This window comes from Alligator mississippiensis, chromosome 14, assembly GCF_030867095.1.
Source record: "Alligator mississippiensis isolate rAllMis1 chromosome 14, rAllMis1, whole genome shotgun sequence".
Taxonomy (NCBI): domain Eukaryota; kingdom Metazoa; phylum Chordata; order Crocodylia; family Alligatoridae; genus Alligator; species Alligator mississippiensis.
The window spans coordinates 5,665,691-5,689,719 of record NC_081837.1 but is presented as its reverse complement, the minus strand read 5'-3'; the positions used below and the strand labels follow the sequence as shown (position 1 = coordinate 5,689,719).

Sequence of the window (24,029 nt, the reverse complement as noted above, 5' to 3'; positions counted from 1 at the left end):
TGTCTTATGGTGGCATGTTCCTTTGACACCTACCAACAAGGAAATGGAGTGAAGTCCCCAACTCATGTGAGCAAGCTGCTGAACAGCCTTTATGTTTATCCTGTGTTTTCTGTTCCTGCCTTGGTCAGGCTGCTGAGGAAGTTGGCTACCCAGTCATGATCAAGGCCTCTGAAGGTGGAGGAGGAAAAGGAATCAGGAAAGTTAACAATGCCGATGATTTCCCCAATCTCTTCAGACAGGTAACTCTCTTTTATTTGGGATGTCCTGTTTCTGGCATGGAAGTCACCACAAATGGTCTGAATGACTTGGGGAGAGATTCTCAGGGAACTTGAGTAGACAAGAAAACCTATGTCACATCCATCAAAGCCTGTTTTGCTCCTCTGAACTCTAGAGACCTGACAGCTTTGCCTTAGAGCCGTAGCTCTTTCACTAGATTTCCCATCTGTCTAGAAAGACCACAGTTTCCCAATTGTCATGGGAGAAACTGAATAATCTGGGTCCCAGTAAGCAAGAGAATATTCCATAATTGTAGCTACTAGACGCCGAGTGTCACCAGTTTTGTCTAAATGAGGTTTAGATAATGGAGGATGTACTGTAATTACTCACAGCTGAATTACAGGGTGGTTCCAGCAATTAATGGCTCAAAGCAGATCTTGGAACTGTTCATCCTGAAAGAATGTACTTGAGGTAGTTACGGATACTCTACACGACACTGGTCAGGCCACAGCTGGAGTACTGTGTCCAGTTCTGGGCACCCCACTTCAAGAGGGATGTGGACAACATTGAGAGGGTCCAGAGGAGGGCCACCCGCATGATCCGGGGACAGCAGGGCAGACCCTACAATGAGAGGCTACGGCGCCTGAGTCTGTTCAGCCTTCACAAGAGAAGGCTGAGGGGGGACCTTGTGACTGTCTATAAACTCACTAGGGGGGACCAGAAGGGTTTGGGGGAGACCTTGTTTCCCCTAGCGCCCCCCGATGTAACAAGGAATAACGGCCACATGTTGTTGGAGAGTAGGTTTAGATCAGACATCCGTAAGAACCACTTCACAGTTAGGGTGGCTAGGATCTGGAACCAACTTTCAAGGGAAGTGGTCCTGGCTCCTACCCTGGGGGTCTTTAAGAAGTGGCTTGATGCCTACCTGGCTGGGGTCATTTGAGCCCAGTTTTCCTCCTGCCCAGGCAGGGGCTTGGACTTGAAGATCTACAAGGTCCCTTCCAACCCTACTTCTATGATTCTATGATATTCAGGGAGAACTGATTTTTCTCTTGGTATGAAGTGTTCTTACAGCATGGCTCTGGATTTGTGGCTGTTGTCAGATATTGCAGGGTTGTGTTTCTTTTTTGTCTCTGTGTGGCAACAAATAGCAGCACTTTTTTTTCATCTCTGCACTTTTTCCCCCTCTGTTATGATCCTCGTGCCATCTGATGCCGAGGGAAAATTTTGGATTCCTTTAAGAGGAGCGCACTTCCATAAAGAGGCAGCAGACCCTAGAACATTGCCAGAGCTCAGTTTTACCAGAATGTACATTCTTGCTTAGTCTGCACAGAGATGGTTAGAGAGTTCGTTTTGGCTTAGAAATCACTGTGTATTAGCAGAACACTCCTGGATCTTGCATTCATTTTGGCTTGGCGATCAGTTCTGAGCCTCAAATATCCTTTCCCATCTACGAGATTGGAAGAGGGGCCTGGTGGTCTTGTAGCTATATGGAAGCATTGGCCATCTGGAGTTCTGAGTCTTGTTGGTATTCTCAGCTTTGCCACAGCCTTACTTTGAGACCTAGAGCAAGTCACTTATTTCCTCTGTTCCTCAGTTTCTCCATCTGCAATAGGATTAAAATAAGTTCTCATCTTTGCCAAATAGTGGGAGAGTTAGCTAAATCATACTTGTAAAGTGCTTTGAGGCCTTGGGAGGGAGGTGGGAATGCAGAATATTCCTGTTTCTAATGTTCGGTCATGTAGGTGAGACCCTGTGCCAGTTCTTTACAATGTGAACAGCTGCTTACAGCGAGGAAGTTGGGGTGGGGGGAGAAGGGGAAGCAGAGTTGGTTTTTATTACTGTTTCTGTGGCAGGTGCAAGCTGAAGTCCCAGGCTCGCCGATCTTCGTGATGAGACTGGCCAAGCAGTCCCGCCACCTGGAGGTGCAGATCCTTGCAGATCAGTATGGCAATGCCATTTCCCTCTTTGGCCGTGATTGCTCAGTGCAGCGCAGGCATCAGAAGATCATTGAAGAGGCTCCAGCATCCATTGCTACCATTGCGGTGTTCGAACACATGGAGCAGGTCTGTGTGGTTTGGTGGAGTCTCATTTCTTTGCCTTTTGAGGAGAAAAAGTGCAGCCCAGAAAGAGCAGTTCTCTGACTTCCCAGACTTCAAAAGCAGTAGCAATTGCTTAAAATAGCAGCATGGAGTCAGCATTTGGAGATGAGCACTTACATTTCCTGGACAGTTGTGTAGATTTTTTTTGTGCCACAGTGTCCTGTATCAGAAGTGTCCACTTTATTTTAGTAGTGATGGAAATCATCTTTTGGTGTTTGGCTTCTGAAGATGTCTGAGAAGTTTGCTGGTCAAATTTGTTGAATGATTTGCAGTATGGTTATGCGCTGGTGGGTTTGAGTTTAAAAGGGGGACTGAGTAAAACACAAACCCCCTCCTCCCCCCCACTTTCAGCTTACCAAACGTCCTTTTTTTTTTTTTTAAGGGGAAGACCATGTGACCTAAAGCATTTTTGCCCAGTAATCCAAAATGGTCAGTGACCATTGATATACATACTGATGCATTCATAGAAAGGTGCAGGGAGCTGTCAGATTCCTTCTGAGTAAGTTCTACAGGGGTTAATAAATTCCCCTTTAAAAACTGTAATTGAAGAAGCTGTGAAATTATTCCTTCTGCCAGGAATTGCTCTGAATGAGGTGCCTCTCATGCTTGGGGTTATGTTAGATTTCCAGCAACAAAGATTGAAGTGGATGGGAGTGATGGATAGAGCAGTAGTGGCTGAAATTGGAGAAGTCGTGCTTTACATTTTCCCCGTGCCATGTTTCAGTGCGCAGTGAAGCTTGCCAAGATGGTGGGGTATGTGAGTGCTGGGACAGTGGAGTACCTCTACAGCCAGGACGGGAGCTTCTACTTCCTTGAGCTGAATCCCCGGCTGCAGGTGGAACACCCCTGCACGGAGATGGTGGCTGACGTGAACCTGCCTGCAGCACAGCTTCAGGTGAGTCATCTGGTCCAGGCCTGCAGAGTTTTTAAGAGAATTTAGTGTGGGATGTTAGAGCTGTCTGAACATGCAAAACCTGCTCTGCCAGAGTCTGTGTAGGTGAGACTCTCACCCGAGTCACTCCCACTACTTATGGTGTCCTTAAGTGAGTTGTACTCGCATTGTACAAGAGAGCAAGTAACAAGACTGATCTGAGAGAAGGCATGAAGCCAGAGATCATGTTAACAGCAGAGCTAGTACGTACGGCCCATATGCTCATGTATACTTAACTTTCCCAGATAGAGGTCAGCCCTTTGATCTTTCTGCAGCACTGAAAAGTGCTTGGCCATTGTGGTGGTGTGTTTGATTCAATGAGATTTTCAGATTTGTTGACTCTTCTGAGGGAAGAAGTGGCTTGTTCGCTTCTATAATGCAAAGGCTCTTTGTCAAGATGGCTCTCGGAGCACCCCAAGGGGTCACCCACTGTGTTACTTCTATAATATGCGTTCGCTGCATGCAGCAGGGACACCTTACATCCTTCCTTGCTTCTCAGCAAGTTCTCTGTATGCAATCTTCCTGTTTGCCTCTATTTCAGGGATGCCCTCCAGCCCCATCTCCCGTTCCTCTTACCAGGTTTCTGTGTGAGCCACCATTGTCCTTTTCTTCCCACATGTGAGTCTCCATTCCGCTCCCTGTCAGAAGTCCTTGTACCCTCTCACCCCCACTGCCAGGACCTTTGTGTGCATCTCTGTTCCCTCCCCACATACCAGGCTCCACCATTCTAAGGTATCTTCATCTTTTTTTTTGTTTCCTCCCAGCTTGCAGGATGCCAGGCTTTTTTAATTTTAATGGCTTGGGTGAACAGAGCAAAGACAAGGTGCACTGTCTTGATGGACAGCTAGAGAGAGGGTAGCTCTGTTAACCAAATGCCAGGCTCACTGTGCCCTGAACCGTCCCTTCCAGTTTCATTTTTCACCAGAATCGTTTGGGGCGTATACTTTTTTGTGCTCTGATGTGTTGGAGATCTGGCATGTTAGAACAGACTCAATTAATCGAGTCTACTCCACATGTGAGCTGATGCGCACTGCGCTGCATTGTGTACAGTTGTATAAGTGGCAAAATGCATGTCAGTGCGCAGAAAATGGCAGCGATGCACTTCTGAACTAAAACACATTTCGCCGCTTATACAACTGCATGTGATGCAGCGCCAGGTGCTTTTGAAAGTGCCCGGCGCTGTGGCACAAACATGTACAAACGCCATGCAATTCTGCCTGATGATGCCTAGGACACCTCCTGACATTTTGAAAGTGATTGGAAGATGCATTTAGACGTGACTGCATTAGGTGACAGACCGAACAGTGGACACCATCAAGTTGAGTGCACTATTTTGCAAAGCTCACCCCAACAAAAAGGTGACCTTCCCCCTCCCCTCCCCACCTACTTTTCCTTACTGCAAAGATTCACTGTCCCAGTGCTGGCAGTCAACACCACAGCCACATGCTGTTTCAGCAGACAGCCCAGTCATCTCCACTGGGCCCAGCTGCCATTCATCTTTGGACTCATTTCATTATCAGATTTTGCTGGAGCTCTCTACCTGCCAAGACAGCTAGAATTCTTCAGCTGTTCAGATGCCTTCCTTGTGTCCTTGACATGCATCTCTGCCCATCTCGTTGGTCCTGAGATTTCTGAGGAAAATGAAATAGCTCTGTCATGTGCCATATGCTTAGGCACTTGGGTCTGATCAGTCTGCAGTGCTGCCTATAGTCCCATTACCTGCTTTGCCTGACATAGTTTCATAGAAGTACAGTTAGATCCTGCCCCTGAGTTTAGAGGTTACCAGTCAGCTGTGTAGTGGTTAGGATTCTGTCAGCTGTTTCTAGGCCTCTGGGTTCATTTAGAGTATCTTGGACTTGTACCTTGAATGGGTTACCCGTCCTGCAGATGGGATATGTGCATAGTTCACATACACAGGGGACCTATCTTGTCTACTGGAGAAGCAGCATGATTTGAGAAATAGGGCACAGGACAGGTCGTTAAAGGCTTATGATTCTATTCCCACCTGTTCCATAGACTCTCTGCTTGAGCCTGGGCTAACGACTTCCTTTCTGGATGGTAGTTCTCCCTGGTTCTAAAATAGAGATGGTACTCGCCCAACACTGTGTAGCACTTCAAGATTGACAAGTGACAAGGACCAGACCTCTGCTAAACATTTTTATTGGGTGCATCCCGCAGGTAAAGAATGGTGATGCTACACCTGGAATAAAAGCCCTGGACTCACAGAAACGCACATAACAAACATCCAGCTACTAATGCAACCTGTGTAATGAACCTGTCAAGGTTATGTAAAATGGTTCTGTGTACAAGAAGCAAATCCCAGCAAACTGTTTAATGTTCTCCTCTAGATTGCCATGGGGATTCCTCTTCACCGGATCAAAGATATCCGAGTTCTGTATAGTGCTTCTCCATGGGGAGACACACCCGTTGACTTTGAGAATTCAGCCCATGTCCCCAGTCCACGTGGTCATGTGATTGCTGCTCGTATCACCAGTGAGAATCCAGATGAGGTAAATGCTCCACTCGGTGTGTCACTTGTTCCCATTGTTCCTATGTCTAGTTCTAATGCCCTAAAGTCATGTATGCATAATTTAAAGTCTGAACCCAGACTTTAAATAACAAATTCATGGACAATAAGGGAGAAATCCTTTAGTTGATTGTTTAGACTTTGGTTTAGTATTAGGAGATACAATTATATACATGAAGGCAGGCGAGATATTATAGAATATCTGTATGATCCAGCTATACCCTTACATTTATGGAGTCCCTCTAGGTCCTGAAATGCCTTCATCACTGAACTGTTTGCTTTCACATGATAATATGTGACTATGGACTGCAGCTGGTAACAGTGAAGAGATTAATAACCACAGGCATATAGGACAGGAAACCTAGGTCTTTTGTCAAACGCAGCAAATGCTGCATTCTAGCATTGTCTTGGCTCTTGCTAGTGGCTTGGTATTGAGCCCTTTATCCTTTCCTGGGTGTTTTTGGATGTCTCCCACCAGAAATAGATGGAGCTTAGTCCTACTTAGCCTGCTTCCCATCAAAATGTAGAGGGGTGCAGCTAACTTGGGGTGTGCACCACTCCACTTGTTGACTGTTATTTTACTTTCATGCCTGCTGCTTCCAGCATACTTGCTTGTTCCTTTTAGGATGTGTAACCACTGAATGCTTTTCCTTGCAGGGTTTTAAGCCCAGCTCTGGAACAGTCCAAGAACTGAATTTCCGCAGCAATAAGAATGTCTGGGGTTATTTCAGTGTCGCGGCTGCAGGGGGACTTCATGAATTTGCTGACTCTCAGTTTGGGCACTGCTTCTCATGGGGAGAAAATCGTGAAGAAGCCATCTCGTAAGTAGCCAGAATAACAGACCAAGTATGGAAATAGCTCCCTTTGGGGACCTGGTCCTACAGGCACTGCGTCTGAAATTCCTGTAGGCACCATGTGAGGTTTGGATTCATTTGTATGCAAATCCAGCCTCTTGGAAGGGATCTGTAATCCTTTGTGACAGCTATAATTTAGGACCCAGTGAACAAGGGTTTATGTCCAGCTCAGCTTCCTCTATTCGAGTGGCTGCTTGGAAAACAGTGGGGAGAAAATGCCTTGGGGAAGGAGACTGGGTTGGAATCTAAATCTGGAGGAGCTTTTCTGTTTGTGCTTTTTTGTGTGTGGTAACTTATTTCAGTTTCGTGTTGTAAATAGGCTTTCTTAGGAAAAAAGCCCTCAGTGATTTGACTGTTGTGTCTTGGACTTAAAACTCACCAAGTCAGTGTGAGGTCCATGTACAGAATTACTGTGTGAACTCATTTTTCCATCAAAGAGTTGGTAGAACTTGTTTTGTATAGTTGCGGTGTGTATGTGTCTGTCTGTGCCCATATAAAAATCAATCAGTGGGGATATTCGCGGGTGGTAAGAGTTGAGGTATATCAGGCTACAGAAAGCTGGGAATTAGACATGATGTGTGAATTCTTCTCTCTTCCAGTAACATGGTGGTGGCTTTGAAGGAACTGTCTATCCGAGGGGATTTCCGAACCACTGTCGAGTACTTGATTAAACTGCTGGAGACGGAAAGCTTCCAACACAACCGCATTGACACTGGCTGGCTGGACAGGCTCATTGCAGAGAAAGTTCAGGTACAGCCTTTTGCTTCAGAAGACTCTACATTGCAGGGTGGGGAGGGAAAGAGGGGAGGGTAAATTGTTGTGGAAGAAAAGACCTTTCACTCTCTTGAAAATTTGGTACTTGCTGGCTACAGAGCGTAGAGACCTAACAAACGGAGGTTGTTCTCTGTAGGACCCCGGAAATATTTCTGTTGAGCTCAGTTCTTGTCCCTTCACACCATAAGGATGAAGCAGTCTTAAAGTGCTTGAAAAGGCTCCTCATGTAAATAAGGATTAGGCCTGTAGTCTTCACTGGGAGTTGTGAACACATAGCTGTGAAACTCATGCAGTAACTCAAAATTAATCTGAGTGAGAACAAAATTGAAATGCTTCCCTTTACACCACTATAGAGGTGACCTGTCTATTTGTGCTGTTGCCTGCCTGGCAATTTAAGTTAAAGGGAAGTTCAGCCTTGAATGGTACATGCAGCTGAGAGCGTCGGCCCTCTCAACTACGGAGAGGCCCGTAGAGGAAGAGAATGAAGCGGAAGGGATTATGCATGTGGAACGACTGTGGCTTACTCTTCATCTTGTATCCTTTTCCTCTAGGCAGAGAGGCCTGATACCATGCTAGGAGTGGTGTGTGGGGCTCTGCATGTGGCTGACGTGAGCTTCCGTAACAGTGTCTCCAACTTCTTGCACTCTCTCGAGAGGTAAAATTGCTCCTGGTGGACAGTAGTGTTGACAGACAGATGTCATACATCATGATGGCCATGTCTGCTTTGATTCAGCCCAGGCTAGAAGAGGCCTTATGTTTACTTTTGCCTGCCAGTTGCTCTCTGGCCGAGAGCATTGGTGTTCTTAGGCCAGTACTTGACAGATGTCCAGGCGTGTCCCAAAAATCCCCTTGTCATTTACCCAAATTAGCACACTTCTTGGCTGTTTCAGCAGAGGTGCCAAGGGCTGAGTGGGTCATAATTGTGAACCCTATTCTTGCTCCTGGATGTCAGGGTTGAAGTTGACATATTCATTCTTCAGAGCTGTATATCAGCTCAAAAGTTTCTAGGAGAGCTCAGAAAATCCCCTTATATTCACATGTGCAGGAGCCCTTTTGGAAACCAGCCTCAGTGCTCTAATTCAGACTGTATCTCAGATGATGTGCATAATTCTTTTTTGAATGAGGCTTTTGGCATTGCCAGCCCTGTGTGCAGGGAGCCTCTACACCGAGGAACGGTCATGAGAGAGTTGTAGAAAAAGGAATTGCTTTTAACCTGACAAAATTGTCCAGTAAATCTAATTTGACATTACAGTGCAAACTTATCACCATGAGGAGAGCAAGTGAGTGGATGGGTGGGGATAGTAGGTTTGCATTGAATGGAGGTGGCTGTTTTGGGTTTCTTTAAATGATGGATGTCTTTTAAGAAGCAGTGATATAAGGGTGTTGCCAGTGCTATCTCCAAATGCCTGCGTGCAGCTCCCAGGCCCTCTAGTGGCCATTCAAAGGTTCTGAAAGATAAGTCTTGCATGTTCCCATCTTCCAGGGGTCAGGTCCTGCCTGCTCATACTCTGCTGAACACAGTGGATGTGGAACTCATCTACGAAGGACGGAAATATGTGCTGAAGGTACGTCATGCAGCATGGAGCTTGTCCACTGGAACCATCTTGCATGTGCTGGGCTTGAGGATGGTCTCGCTTTTCAGTGACTTTAATGAACAGGGAAATGCAAGTCAAACGCTGTGGCGGGATGATGGAAATGGGGGGAGCTAGACAGAAGTTTTCTCTGCTCTGGCAGGTTTGGAGACTACAGCCACAGCCTCCCGTGCTGAGACCCTCTGTCCCACTGCAGTTCCCTGTTGTGAGATCCCTGTCACACCTCCACATCACAAACACCACTTTTGATTTTAGACTTTTAGTACCTTGAGATCAGCATGCATGTGATAAAGAGTGTTTCATTACAGGGCGGCCTGGACATGCTGCCCATTATAAGACCTTGCATTCCTTTTATATCTGTGTTGCAGATATATGCAGATGCTGCCTCAAATTGAATTTTTTTGGAAAAGAGGGAGCCATTTAGGGGTTGAGGTAAACTAAGATGTTTGCAGTGGGGAGGTGGCGGGGGCAGGGGATGGGGGATGGTGGAACTGAGCTTGGCCAGCTGGAGGGCCGTGTGGTAGAGTTACGGGTTTTAACCTTATACATGTGTTAGTCTGATTAGTCTGACGTTAAAACAAAAAGAAAAAGAAGAAGAAACAATGACATGGAAAAAACCCCATGTTAAAAGAGCACCATTAAACTTGCAGAGCAGGGCCTTACAGACAGAAGCATCCTTTTTGCCTTGATTCCTCCACAGAAGTAGGTGGAAAAATTGTATATGATGCACTATCTTTTAATTACACGATATGTGTAAGGGGACTCAGTTAAGTTCTCCTTAAGGCCCTCCTTTATTCTGGCATTTCCTAGCTGTTGCATGCATAAGTTCGTAATGCTAATAACAATCCTTTAACATGGGTTTATCTAAAGTAAAACCAATGACTGAACTTGCTTTATATTTTTTCGTTATTTAATGGGTGTACGGAGAGTCACTTACAAACTCCCTGCCTGTTGCTGCATTGCATACTGTGTCAATATTTCCATGTTTCTTTTGCATGCTGCTCCATGTTGTCTTGGCCCCATAGGTGACCAGGCAGTCACCCAATTCCTATGTGGTCATCATGAACAACTCCTGCGTGGAGGTTGATGTGCACCGATTGAGTGATGGAGGACTGCTCTTATCCTACGATGGCAGCAGCTACACCACCTACATGAAGGAAGAAGTGGACAGGTAGCAACCTATGCTCTAAAGCAGTGGTTCTGAACCTTTTTCAGTAGACATACCCCTTGATCTCAGAGTGAGACTTCATGCACCCCCTTTCAATGGGAAATTAATTTTTTAGGCCCTTTGACCTATGTTAGACAATGTATGAAAAATACCTCATGTACCCCCTCGATGAGGCTTCACGTAGCCTCTGGGGTACATGTACCCCTGGTTCAGAACTGCTGCTCTAAAGATCCTGTACGGTCATCACCAGGCCTGCCTGTGATGAGAAGCTGGAACAGTCTTGCCAGTGGAAATGCCAGGTGTGCTGATTCAGCATCCAGACAGAAGCTTAGAGATGGTCTCCAGCCTCTGGAGCTTATACCACCTGCCTGCTTTGGGCTGCAGAAGGTTGTATCCTCTGGGCCAGCTCTAATGAAACTAGCTAAGAGTCTGAAAAGGTCCTCACATTTCCTGAATTGAAATAGGCTGTAGGCATCTAAATGCAATGTCTATTTGCAATGTGCCAGTTTTACCACAGGGGTGTGGATTCTTCTCTGCTTCCCTCAGGGCACGGGAGGCGGCTGCAGCATGGGAGGGCTGGTGAGTGTTTTTCCCAGCTAGCACTTTGATGTTACAACAGCTCCAGCTATCAGTAGTAACATGAGTCTTGGCCTGTGCAGAATTTACCAGGTTGAGAGTCTACCAGCAGCTGATTCCAGCAGTAGTCAGTACATACCGACTTGGAGGAAAGCAGATGAACTATGCTCATGCAGGCTGGGGACAGATGGTCATTCCTTCTCCACCTGCACATCTCTCTACTGATACAGTTATCCCACTCTTCACTTGTAGAATCATAGCTCTGCACTCAGGGACAGCAGCTGCGGTGTTTCTTTAATTTGCCTGGCTGTAGGTTTCTTCTTCCCATGCTCTTCCCCAAGTGTGAGATTCCAGTGCAGTGATTCCTCACCTCCTTCCCTAGATATCGGATCACCATAGGTAATAAGACCTGTGTGTTCGAGAAGGAGAATGACCCATCCATCCTGCGCTCGCCTTCTGCTGGGAAGCTCATCCAGTACGTGGTGGAGGATGGAGGACACGTGTTTGCAGGCCAGTGCTTTGCGGAAATAGAGGTAAAAAGGCCGAGCTGGCTGTAGGCTCTGGATCTGCCCAGGAGCCAAGCTGAGTGGGGAACTTAGGACTGCTGTGAAACTTGAGTGGAAAACCAGCAGATTAAACAGGGATCAGTTGGGGGAAGGTTTCTGATGTTCTTTCATAACATTCCCGCTCTAAACCACCTCTTTTTTACCGTGTCTACTCAGGAGGCAGAAAAAAGGGTGGCTGGGTTAGGCTGAGACAGCTTTGCAGATAAATCAGAACATCAGGAAATCTTTCTATGAGAAGCCAGCCTTCTCAGCAAGATCCAGTGGCAACCAGAGTGCATGGGAGCAATGGCCACCACTTTTCCATGGATTGGCCAACGGGAAATGACCCACAGCAAGCTAGGAGAGGCAGCAATCTTTTCTCAGAGCTGTCAGGACAGAGGACAGCAGTCTTAGCAGGTCTTGTGGCAATTGAGGTGATGCCGATCCATACCCAGGGGCCAAGGCTCTGGGCTAGGATTAGGCAAGGAGTGAAGTTGTCTCTACCCAGATGATTAGTGATTGAATGAGTTGATGAATTGTCCCTCCTCCCTTCCCCCAGAGATTACTTAACTCCTGAAGAGAGGAAAGTTAAGCAATTCCTTAGTCACAGTGAGCAATGGCCAGGGCTGATGTAGGAGAGCAGGGGCTCAGATGAGAGGTGAGGGTATGGAAGTGAGTAGCGATTAAACCAGTGCGGAGGGAAGAGAGGGTGGGTCTGAAAGAGGCGGGATTAAATTGTGCATTATAGGAAAGTGTAGGAGGCCGTATCAAGCACTAGATCTGTGCTGTTTGTGTAAGAGCTTCTGTGTTGTAACGCAGCTGTGGCTGATAAGACTTGCCTAGTGGCTGATGGCTGTGCTACATTCTGTATCGAGAGCAAAGGTTGACCCGTATCCTTCTGTTCCAAATTCAGAGACCCCCAACTCTTGACCTAACGGAGAATTTTCATTAGCAAAGGGCAGCACAGGGCCTGTGACTCAACACAGTTGTTCTAATGCCCTCCACTAGAAGCCAATACATTACTGTAGCTCCTGTCATTGATTCTCCTGCTTGTGACCTTTAGGCTGTGACAGATGGAGCAGGCTGCTTCAAGCTGGAGTCATCAGTGTAAAGCCTTTTATTTATTCATGGACTCCAAAAGAGTTGAGATTCTTCTCTTGGCTGAGTCTGGATTCCTGTTACTCTACTTTATGGCCTGGCCCCTTGCTCTGGTTTTCACCTCGGGCCTCCTGAGGTGCTTTCCCAGCATGAGTCTATGCTTTCAGCCTTGGTTGAATGCAGAAGACTTGCCCTCATTGAGCTGTCTGTGGTGCAGAATAGCAACTGCTGAAGCGTGAAATGCAAACAAAACAGGGAATCTGGAAGCCAAGTATGTGATCTGTCTTCTTGCTGCAGGTGATGAAGATGGTGATGACACTGACAGCAGCAGAATCGGGCTGCATCCACTATGTCAAACGCCCTGGGGCAGCACTGGACCCCGGCTGTGTGATTGCCAAGCTGCAGTTGGATGATCCCAGCAGGGTTCAGCAGGTAGGAAGTGACAGAAGAGAGCCATTGGGCTTGGGACTTGTCCTGGTTTTTATAGTAGCAAACTATGACTGCTCCTGTGTCCTTAACCGTCTTCACGGTAGGGTCTTCATCATGCTCAGATTACTTTGCAATTCCTTCATCTCAGAGGAGGACATTATGGAAGTAGAAGTCCTACGTTTTCTTTGTCAGGTCTAATCCAGGCTTTTATGTCAAACTCCCACTGCAGTTATCTGAGCAGCTGTTCTGGGTGTGTGGATTTCCTGGTCCAGCCTGGGAAGCTGGCTAAAGCTTCATCTTTTCCTCAGTTTCCTAGTTCTTCTGTTTCCTTTGGCCACTGACCATTCCAAACACCACGGATGCTCTTAAGAAAGAAGGTTCTTCCTGAGTGTCTCCTGAAAGATGGGAAATGGATGCCCAATTCTAGTAGCCTCATGATGCATAGAAGCAGCGTCTGTGCAGTTGGGAGTGTAAGGAACGAGCTAGTGCAGGTCTTCTAAAGAAGCGGGCTGGAGTGAAAAGAGAGCTATTGCTGTGTTGATGAGAACTACAATGGAGTCAGGGGAGATCCACCTGTAAGAGGTGGGGAGAAGTTATCAGTATCCTGATGCAGTTCCTCATTCTGCACTGGATTCATTGGAAGCTTTCAGTGAGATCTTGATATTCCCATATCTAAAGAATGAGATCAGAATGTGTTAGTCTGGAAGAAGCTTGCAGCCTATTTTGTAAGTGCAATCATTTGGAGATCCAACACAAATGGCTGCCTGTTATCCAAAAGGATTTTCCACCTGGGGATCCTCTTGCATGAGTATAATGTTTTCCCAGTGCAGTTAGGCTAGTGGATTTCCAAACACACAAAGGAGACTGGTGAGAGTAGCAAATGTGATTCTGTTTGCTGGTGCTTTGTGGGAGGCTTGGAGGCACTAAATCCACCGGTAATAATACCTTCACAGGCTGAGCTGCACACTGGTACCTTGCCAAAGATCCAGAGCACAGCACTTCGAGGCGAGAAGCTCCATCGTGTCTTCCATTATGTCCTTGATAACCTGGTCAATGTGATGAATGGATACTGCCTGCCGGAGCCATACTTTGGCAGGAAGGTACTGGTCATTTCTTCCAGGTAGAGGGCAATTTGCATGCAAGTACAGTGAAGCATGAGCTGGACTTGCAAATGCTGCTGCCTTTATGAACTGCTTCTCTCTCTAGTATCCCCTTCGCTGTACCCCTGCTTACCAGAAAGCTGGAGTGTAGAAGGGGGAAATCCAACTCTGGCAAAACCAAATGCCTGGAAAAGGAGATGAGTATGGGCTTGGAGGACTGTGGCCTCTGTTAGCAGCCTGATGTACATGAGCTACTCCCAGTCGGCTACATCAGCGATCCCAGTGGGAACAGGGAGAGAAAGGTGAATTGCTTGCCAGCAGCTGCCTTCAGCGTTACTTTCAAGGCCGTTAGAGCATGCGTGGTGGAGCGTGGTTCTGCAGCTTTTCCTGTGTCCCCAAGGTCTCCGCTAATCTGTAGTCCCTGGACCAGCCCAGCTCCTTGTTTGGATCAAACAGCTATCCCACTTTGCAACAGTGATAAAGTCTCATGGAACCAGTCTTCCCCTTTACTCCATATTGTATCTCTTTTCCCCCAAACTTGTCATTACACTGACTTTTCTCCAGGTGAAGGATTGGGTTGAGCGGCTAATGAAGACCCTGAGAGACCCATCTTTGCCCCTCCTGGAGCTTCAGGACATCATGACCAGTGTCTCTGGGCGCATCCCACCCAATGTGGAGAAGTCCATCAAGAAGGAGATGGCCCAATATGCCAGCAACATCACATCTGTTCTCTGCCAGTTTCCCAGCCAGCAGGTAATGAGCAGCTCATTTTGATAGGACATATAGCTCATTGTGGGCTCGAAGGAAAACACCTTTAAGTTATTAGATGAGTTTGAGCCAGGAAACTGAAAAGCTTGGTAGGGAAGACACCATGTATAACAGTCTATGGAGACAGAGAATTGAACCCTGGATATTCATTACCAAACACACAAGTCTTGGCCACTTGAGCTAAAGCGGTAACTCCTCTCTGTGTGATTAAGAGTGTGGGGTGGTTTTAGAAATGCCCGAGCTGGCCTGAAATGAGCTAGTTTAGGTAATGCAAACAATATAGCCTCTGTAGCATAGGGTCTGGCATGGGCTTTGCTTCTTAGCACAATAAATTGGCCCTTATTGGAAATCTGCATGCCATTGCCAGACTGCTTCCAGCACTTGAACTAGCTCAGGTATCTTGGTATCAAACTGTAGGCTCCACTATAGACATACTGCTTACATAGGCTGTTGCAGCTGTGATGACAGGCCATTAGAGGAAGGTGTGAATGTGGTCTCTCAGAGACCCTAGCTTAAATATGCTCTAGTTTGACTACAAAGTTTTGAACTTGCTGAAAGAATGACTAAGTGATATTTTGTGGCATGTGCAATTGAAGTGTGGTGGGGCTGACACAGTGGCATGGCATCCCCTTTGACTGCCCTCTCTGGGTAAGAACTGGTTCTCACTGAGACTCTTGCCTGCCACAACTTGATAGAAAGGAATTCATAGAATTGACTTTGCGAGATACGATACCTCACCTGGTTCGAGCATCCACCCTGTTTGGCTTTCACGGTCTTTGTGCCTGTTTGCTTGACCCTTATGGAGTCCAGACTGGGAGCTCCTTCACCCCTACATTCCTACCACAGACCTCCATTGTTACTGTCCCAGAGGATTCTAGCTCTGGTCATAGCATTTACCGCACGCCAGCCTGCTAGGCTAGCCCAGAGAATCCCTTAACAGTAGGCCCCTGGCTTTATGCTGGGAATCCCTGACAGTCCATTTTCTATGAAAATAAAGAAGAGAGGGCAGTTGACTGCCTCTCACCTGCTTCCAGCTTCTGTCCCACCATCTGTCATCCAGGGGCCTCTCCATTCACTTTTTGGCATCCTTTTACCTTTACCCCTTGAGGGATCCAGCCAGTCAGGGCCAGCGCTCTTGGTCCAGTTGCAGCTCACGATCCATGCAGAAGGACTGACGTACGGTAAGTTGGGGAAGGGCTTCTTACTGCCTGGAACAGTGTTCACATGGCCTCAGCACCTAGCTGGTGCCATTCCCGACCCGGCCAGGGCTTCCCCCACCAGCAGCCAAGTGTCTCCTCCCTGGACTTCTGGGCTGTCCCACACAAGTGGTGAGCCTGGCAATGTGGTGCCCACCGTTCTGGCCTTGGCATCAGTTGCTGGGAGGGACTTTTGCCAGTGCACGGGTAATGGAGAGGGCGTGAACAAGGGGGCTTTTTTCTCCTAAGCCCTTCACTCTGTTACAAAGAGGAACTAAATGATCCAAGTATTCCTTCCTGGCCTGAAAAAAGGGTTCCTGAGCTAGTTCTAGTGTTAAAGATGTTATCTGATGGCTGCAGGGTCTCAGAGAAATATCTCCCTAGTGCTTGCTATTGCTCTGTAGGTTGACTCATGAGATTTCTTTGATGTCTTTGGTGGCATCAGAGGTTGGTCTTTGCTGGAGTCTGGATGCTGAGTGTGGCCACAGACTCTGTCTGGCAAAATTGCTCTCTCTGTATTAGTGTTCACCTCCTAGACCTTCCTCTCCAGGACTGAGATCATTGTGTGACTGCTTTCTCATTTGCTCTCTCTTTCAGATTGCCAACATTTTGGACAGCCATGCAGCCACGCTAAATCGCAAATCTGAGCGGGAGGTCTTCTTTATGAACACTCAGAGTATTGTTCAGTTGGTGCAGAGGTGAGCTATTTGCCAGACCTCATCCTTTCTCCAGCCTTTTTTTTTTTCTTTTTTCTCTTTTTAAAGCTGTCCGAAAGAGCTGAACTTGGGTAAAACATTGCCCTGGCAGGGCAGTTATTGTTCTCAGACTCCTAAAACATTGGAAATAAGCCTTCAGGCATCTTTGGGGGAAACCAGCTATGAAGGGACCCTGTATGTGGCCCACACAACTGTTGCCAGTCCTGGTTGTCTGTTCAGTAAAGTGAACCATGGGGATAGACTTGTATTTTTCCCCCTTTGCCTCTGGGAATTGTGCATCACTCATGGTTCCTAGTACTGAGTCCCTTAAGTAGTTCACATCTTCAACTCCCTCCTTTTGTCAAGGAGTTGGAAAGCTGATGGGGCAAAATGCTTTTCATGCTGCCCATGTTGAAAGTGGCAGGGGCAGTGTGCCCGTTCTTGCTGCCTGGAGTCTTGAGAGGTTCTTACATATGTGAGCACGTGTTAGGGTTTTGGATTTTTTGGTATTAATATGTTTTATTAACTTGCCTTTCCTTCTCTGTTTCTGCAGGTACCGAAGTGGTATTCGAGGCCACATGAAGGCTGTGGTGATGGATCTTCTTCGTCAGTACCTGAAGGTGGAGACTCAGTTCCAGCACGGTAAATCCCTCTGTGACTGCTTTTTGATTCTCTGTGCCCCCTTCTTACAGATTCCACAGTTTAAAGGAGTTGTTCATCCTATATATTTCTCTGAAGTTGCATTTTAAGGTCTGGGCTCTTCAGATTTGTAGTACTTGACTTTGCAGCCTATTTTACTTCCTGACTTCTGAGCAATTGGTCATTCGGAGAAGCGTAAAGAAATGAACTAATATCAGGTCAGCTATTAAGTTTACCTTATGGCAGGAGAATAAGCAATGCCATGATAAGTATTATTGTAAGAAAATGGAATGCAATAAGACATTTGTGGATTAATTTTAAAAAAATGTAAGGTACCAGGAAATGATTGACTGCTCATTAGAACAATTTGACATCTCTACAGATGACAGTAGATGTATTTTTAAATGGGAGCACCTTTGCAGTACTTTTAGCCACAAGATGGCAGTGAAGCACCTCTCCTTTAAGGCTCTAGTTACTACATTTCAATACTCCTTGTTCTGTTCCCTTTCTCTTCCCTCCCACCCCGCTACACACTCCAGGTTTTCACTGGTAGATCCATTTCCACACCAGTGCACTGTGTGAGCCTATGGATTTTATCCCCTCCCGATTATCTTCTGAATGAAAGACACTCCTTTCTTAAGTAGCTCTCATCATTCTTCCTTCACCACATGATTTAGCATTGCAATGGATTAAAAGCAACCAACAGAAAATTATTTAAACCATTTAAGATTTCTAGTTTCCAAGAAACCAGTGTTTTTATTCCAAATCTGTTCACTCAGGCCTCCAAAAATAGGCATGTTGGTTGAATAGGCTTATATATGTATTTTCCCCTGTGTAAATTTAGTGGTGCAGGTAGAACTGATAGGCAGCAAAAATGCTTATGTATACACCGGCAGTGATGTTTGTGTTTCCACCAGGTCACTATGACAAGTGTGTCTTTGCCCTTCGGGAAGAGAACAAAAGTGACATGAACACTGTATTGAACTACATCTTCTCCCACGCCCAGGTCACCAAGAAGAACCTGCTTGTAACAATGCTCATTGTAAGTTTGGCTCTTGGGGTCCTAGGAATTCATTTTATCTTGTATGTGAATGTTTAGCACTGGTGAGAGATGCTAGATTGACAGCCATGAGCCTCAGAGACTGTGGTCCTAATCATGGACCACAGAACAGGCAGCAACGGTGCAGATTGCCAGGGTTCCCTGGTGGTATGTCTCACCTCTGACTCGGAGGGCACTTGGAGAGCCTTGGTCGGTTCAGTTTCCATTCTTGGTTTTCTGCTGAGAATGCTGATGAAATCTCAGCAAAGCCCAGTGATATTCATGACTTCTGTTGGTGCACTAGAAACTGAGAAAGCTCCTACTGCTCCTTGTCTGACTTCGAGGCCCTCCTGATTGCCATTTATATTTTTCCCTTTGCACCTCAGCCTTCAGGGAGGTGTGCAGAGTCCTAACACTGTGCCAGTCTGTGCTGCTCACCCCAGAGCTGCACATTGCAAATATAAACAAAGAAAAACCCTGCAGTATAACAAAAGACAGGCGACTTCTTGTGGAAACGGGCTGTCAGCATTCAAGTACAGTCTTCCAATGACCTATCCCTGCTAACCAGGACATGGATGTGATAGTGACCTGACATCAGCCAGTCCAAATGATGGTCCCCAGAGGTCTTGGTTACTCTCTGGTTATGAACCACTTTATAATCTCATTGGTTCAGCAGCTGCTGCACTCTTAAGTCTCTCTGTGATTGTGATATCAGAGAGACTCATTGTTATCTGCAGTACTGCTCTCTGACCAGCTGCACCCTTTGCATTCTCTGTAGGGCTCAGCTAGATTCTTTAGTGCCTTGCAATCATGGTGGTGGAACTTGGGCACATCCCTTTGGAGTTTCATGTTTTGTGCAAATGTCCGATAAGTATTTTACACTTGGTACTTGCTTTTGTAAGCTGCAGATCCCATCCTGGAAGTTGCCTTCTCCTAAATGTACAAAATAGATGATGCCTGGGAGGCTCCCATGGCTGGATGGGTCCAGAGAACCCTCTGCTGGGCATTTCACTGCAGGAGCCCTACCATTTGGCTGGCTGTCCAGCCTGCTAGAGACCAGAAAAGTTTCAGTTCACAGGTTGGCCAGTTCTCCCTCAATATTCAGACCTGCAAATTAACAACTCGACAGGAAAAAAAAGGGAATGTGATTGTGTCTGAGGCTTTATTCCTGAGCCTCCGTGGCGTCCAGCTTTCCACCAGTGGGTGAAACCCAACAGTTTTAGCCTCTCTCAAAAGAAGGTGAAAAGTCCTTGAAAAAATCCCCCCCCCCCCCCCCCCCGATGTTAAGAAAAAATTTCAGTGGCAAATAAATATTTTGCTAAAGCAGCGTGCTAGTTTTTCTTGAGGCAGGCAGAGTTAGATACGCATGATTTTAAGCATGACCCTGAGTTGAAGCCTTGCTTTCTAAGAAGCTAATTATAGAGCCACTTTTCTTTTTCTTTTTTCGGGTAAAGACAATAGCGATTTTCTGCCACTAAATAGATCCAAAGCACTCAAAAAATCAAAAAACAACAACAGCAAAAAAAAACCTTCCTAGGAGCAGCAAAAAGGTAATGTTTGTCCCAGACTGGTTGGGCTTTTTAAATCCTAATTTGTAAGATATAAGGGACCCAGCATTCTTCTCTCTTTCTCTCTCTTGTTCTCTTTTTTCTTCCCCCCCTTTTGCGGTGTGATTGTAAGTAACGCTTGCCTTAAGAATCTCATTATTTGAACACGGAGCCATATTTCCTCTGAGAATTCTGGAGTAGCTTTGAGCTGGGGCTGTTCATTTCTCAAGTAATCATGCTGGCGTGATGGAGAGAGAAAATGGCAGCTGTTCGCAGCTCAGGCCTTCAATTTTCTTCAGAGTCCAGTCACTCAAGTGTGTAATTACACGGGGGTGCCGGGGAGGCGTTAGGCCTTGTCAAAGAACTGGTTTGAGGCTTTGCTCGCTGCCTTTGCCAATCAGCACAGGCAGAAGCCAATGGAACACCGGCTAGCTGCTTTATTTCTGTTGTTGTCATCCTGATTATTTCTTACTAGAATGGGACTCAAACTTTTTTTGTTTCTCTCCGCCTCTCTCCCCCTGCCCCACAAAAGCCAAATCTTAAAGGCAGAGTCATGCTTGTGTCTTCACATTGACTGGAAAAATCTTTTCTGAGTGAGCCAGCAGGCCACAGTGGGAAATAGGAAAGGCTCAGCTAACCTTCTTATTGTATTTTATTCTTTTACTTTCTCTTCTGTTTTGTTTCTTCTCTCCTTATGTTCGCCCCAATTCGATGCAGGAAATCCGGCTACTTTGCAATGTTAAAGCACAGACCTAGAAAATACGCTGTAGGAAGCAATCCTGCCCTTGGCAGAAGAAGACTAAGTTCATATCACATTTGTATATATAGCTTTGAAGCATCTGAGGTCTCACAAACATGAATCCCTCCCCTCAGGTGAATGCAGGGGTGTAGGGAAATACAATAGCCAGTGGAGAACTGAGGCTTAGGAAATTTAAGTGACTTGCCTAAGGTCTCAACAATGTCTATGGCAGAGCTGGGTCCAGAACTGATTTCTGGCACCTAAGTCCAGCACCTTAACTATAAGACCAGTCTTCCTCTCACCTACCTTGTGCTACCCACCTGAGTCAGAGGCACCTCTTGGCACACACAATGCTGGTAAAGGCAGTGACATGTTAAAGGTTGCCATGCTATTTATATGGGGTTGTTAAGTTTGTCCTCCAAGGGCAAACATCGTGTCAAGATAGTCTGATACTTGTGTTGCTGTTATTGATGTATCCCTAGGAATCCATTATTAACAAGGGCTATGAGGATGATGTTAGTAATAGTGTTGTTATGCAGCCATCATTCACGCTTTTAGCTAGCAGCTGTTTAGAGCAGAATAGGGAACTCCTTCATCTTTCGTGCGTTTGTTGCAATGTAGCATGGCTTGACATTACCCATTCAGATTCTTTTCTCACCTGGCTCTTTGTATGTGGACCACTGATCGCAACCAGCTAGCCCTGGAACAGCTCTTCTGCATGTCATAGGCCTTGTGCTCCAAGTGGAGATCTAGGAGTGTTGGAAGCCTGGGTTTTTGAACAGGAACACATGAGTTTTTTGTTCTCCTTCTACCACACAGCTCCAAAAGCACGTGTGACAACTGTACATTCTCATCAGAAGCCAAATTTTTGTTTTTAGAGCAAACAAGTCCAGGTGCCTGGTATATATATATTTAAATAATATGCAGAAGATTCTTAAAATATTCTCTTTCTGTGGATTCACTTGCAAATCTTGAACAAATATGGTTTCAGGGATCTTTGTGATGCTTATAATTGTAATATTTGCTTGGACCATGTGATCCCAAACCCTGTTAGGGAGAGACAATAGTCAACAAGCCAGTAGCTTAGATGGCTGAAAGTGATGTGACTTTTTTGATCTGTTCCTTTGCTATAGGGCCCTAGAAAGGTCATAAAGCTGGAGGAGGGGACTGGAAACCATTTAAAAACTCATTAGGTTTGGAGTTGGGATGTGGCACCAACTGTTATTTATTAGTATATTGATGAGGTTTGTATGGCTTTTATTTTATTTTCCCCAGTAGGCTTATCCAAAAAGTTAACCTACTATGGAAAGAGTTTTCTGCCTAGCTTTATGCTTCTTAGACCCTAATAGATCCTTTTGGTCTACATGTGCTTGAAATCCCTTAAAACTTTTTTAATGTACCATCTATGTCTCAGAATACCCAATTCATCTCTCATTTATCTCCCATCATTTATGTTGTGCATGCATAGCGTGGTGGTTCTGCCTAAAAGACGCATGTTAGAGGTACGCACAGAGGGGTACAGACTTGGTGGCCCTGTCCTGCAAATTCCTGACACTGTGGGAGGACTGTGGAGTCATTCATGAGCGTAAGGAACTACTGGAAGCCAGCACTTGCAGGGTTGCACCTTATTTTTTTTAGAGAAGACAACAAAAGTCTATTTTTAAAATAGTTTTCAATTATTGGAGCTGAAAAGATACTGAAATTCTAACATGCTTTTCACCATTAATGCCATTCAGTTTCCTTGTGCATTTCAATCAGTTTGGACAATGAAATAAACTAGTTGATTTTGCCCCTGCTTCTAGTCAGTATGGCTTGGCTTGCTGTCTTCATGTTTGAAGAATGTACAGATATGTTCTCAATGGAATTTAAAAAATTATCACGGAATAATTTTTGTTAATTAGGAGTTAGCATAAAGACTGCTTCTCCCATATTTTGGGTCTAGATTAATCAGGATGAGTGTTTCTCAAGGATTCTGTTTGAAAATTGGTAGCTTTGGGAAGCAGTTTTTCTGACTGTCTCTAGATATTGTTGCTTATATTAAAGAGGCACATCACCTTTATAGATGAATAAAAATGCAAAGGCTTTGTCCTAAGACCTTGTTGTGGCCCCAATTGTGAAAGACAACTTTGCGGAGCCAAAAGAGTTCGCAAAGAGCTGATTGCAAGACTGGGGCTGACCTTAGGCTTCTGACCGAACGGGGAATGTGGATGGGGCATTGATGGGGGCAGGTGGAGAGGTGAGAGGGCAATGGGACAAATGGGAAAGTCAACTTTTTTTTATGAGAAGAAATCAGGTAACTTATTTTGTTACTATTTTTTGATGGTGGGGGTGGGAATTGGAAACTTGACTGATTTTATTTTTAATGTGATAAGCACTGGGGAATCCCAGAAGAGGGGATTAGGGATAAGAAACCAGGGATTGAAAATGAGTTTGGGGTAGAGGAAAGTCACTTGGTGCATAGGAAAAGGAGGAGCTGTTGTAGCCATATTGGTAAGCATAAGGGAAGAGTTTAGCAGCGCTGCAAGGTATGAACAACAATTTCAGCAGGAGGACCTCAGCTGTCAAACTCTTCCTCTGATCTTTCAGAGCCCAAGTTCTCTGCTCTTCAGCACGCTGTCCACAGGTTATTTTGTTCTGGTCAGATATTCTCTGAACTCTGCGAGAGATGTCCTGAATAAGAGCCGAGGTTGGGTAACAGGAGAAGAGGGTTGTGCCGTGTTTCACTGGCTCATGAACGCCTACGCCTCTGCTGCTGGGATGCCACAGCAAAGGATGCAAATGAATAATAAAAGGATTGGTGCTACCCATCTCGTCTTTGACCCTCTTTGCTCTCCAATCCAGCTCATGATCTTTATTTAAGTGTTGGGCAGAGCTCCAGAGCCTTAGCAGCACATCTATCAGCATTTCACTTTGATGTTCCTTTGGGGGGTCTGTTTTAAACATTTCCCCCTTCTCTGTAGGACCAACTGTGTGGCCGAGACCCCACCTTGACAGACGAGTTAATTAATATTCTGACTGAGCTGACCCAGCTGAGCAAGACGACCAATGCTAAAGTAGCGCTGCGGGCACGTCAGGTAAGTGCAGCCCTGCAGGCATCGTGCTACAAGGAGACCCAGTCTAAGTTGGCAAGATCAAAATGGGTTCCTTCGCTGTCTTAATAATCACTTTCATAAAGCCCAGACTGTTTGATGTGGATTTTTATCTCTTAAGTAAACATGAAAAGCTTAGTATTTATGAGCAACCCGTTGACAGCAGAGATAATTCACTAGTGAGTTGTTACCAGAATAAGTTGTTAACAAGTGTTGTGGTGGATTCTCCATCTCTGGAAATTTTAATTCAAGATTTGAGGTTTAGGTACTAGCTAAACCAAGGATGAATCCAGGGAAGTCCTCTGGCATGCATTAGACAGGAAGTCAGACTAGATGATCACATCCCTAGTCAATAAATGCTATAATGCCAAGAGTTTGCTGCCTGTGATGCCTGAACAACCCTCC

General features: G+C 45.8%; 1 protein-coding gene across 7 annotated transcripts in view; it reads left to right on the top strand.

The window, feature by feature from the left end:
* The window catches only part of ACACA (acetyl-CoA carboxylase alpha), a 182,349-nt gene that overhangs the window by 44,027 nt on the left and 114,293 nt on the right, over window positions 1-24,029 (top strand). For all 7 annotated transcript variants that reach the window (XM_059717405.1, XM_006276473.4, XM_019493301.2 and 4 more), the window contains 17 exons: window positions 129-239; window positions 2,073-2,282; window positions 3,043-3,213; window positions 5,598-5,759; window positions 6,434-6,597; window positions 7,230-7,380; window positions 7,956-8,059; window positions 8,888-8,969; window positions 10,022-10,167; window positions 11,123-11,273; window positions 12,681-12,815; window positions 13,766-13,912; window positions 14,477-14,665; window positions 16,474-16,574; window positions 17,125-17,213; window positions 18,128-18,252; window positions 23,496-23,609. In XM_059717405.1, the coding sequence (XP_059573388.1) occupies window positions 129-239; window positions 2,073-2,282; window positions 3,043-3,213; window positions 5,598-5,759; window positions 6,434-6,597; window positions 7,230-7,380; window positions 7,956-8,059; window positions 8,888-8,969; window positions 10,022-10,167; window positions 11,123-11,273; window positions 12,681-12,815; window positions 13,766-13,912; window positions 14,477-14,665; window positions 16,474-16,574; window positions 17,125-17,213; window positions 18,128-18,252; window positions 23,496-23,609 (2,352 nt within the window). The remainder of the gene's footprint in view (window positions 1-128; window positions 240-2,072; window positions 2,283-3,042; window positions 3,214-5,597; window positions 5,760-6,433; window positions 6,598-7,229; window positions 7,381-7,955; window positions 8,060-8,887; window positions 8,970-10,021; window positions 10,168-11,122; window positions 11,274-12,680; window positions 12,816-13,765; window positions 13,913-14,476; window positions 14,666-16,473; window positions 16,575-17,124; window positions 17,214-18,127; window positions 18,253-23,495; window positions 23,610-24,029) is intronic.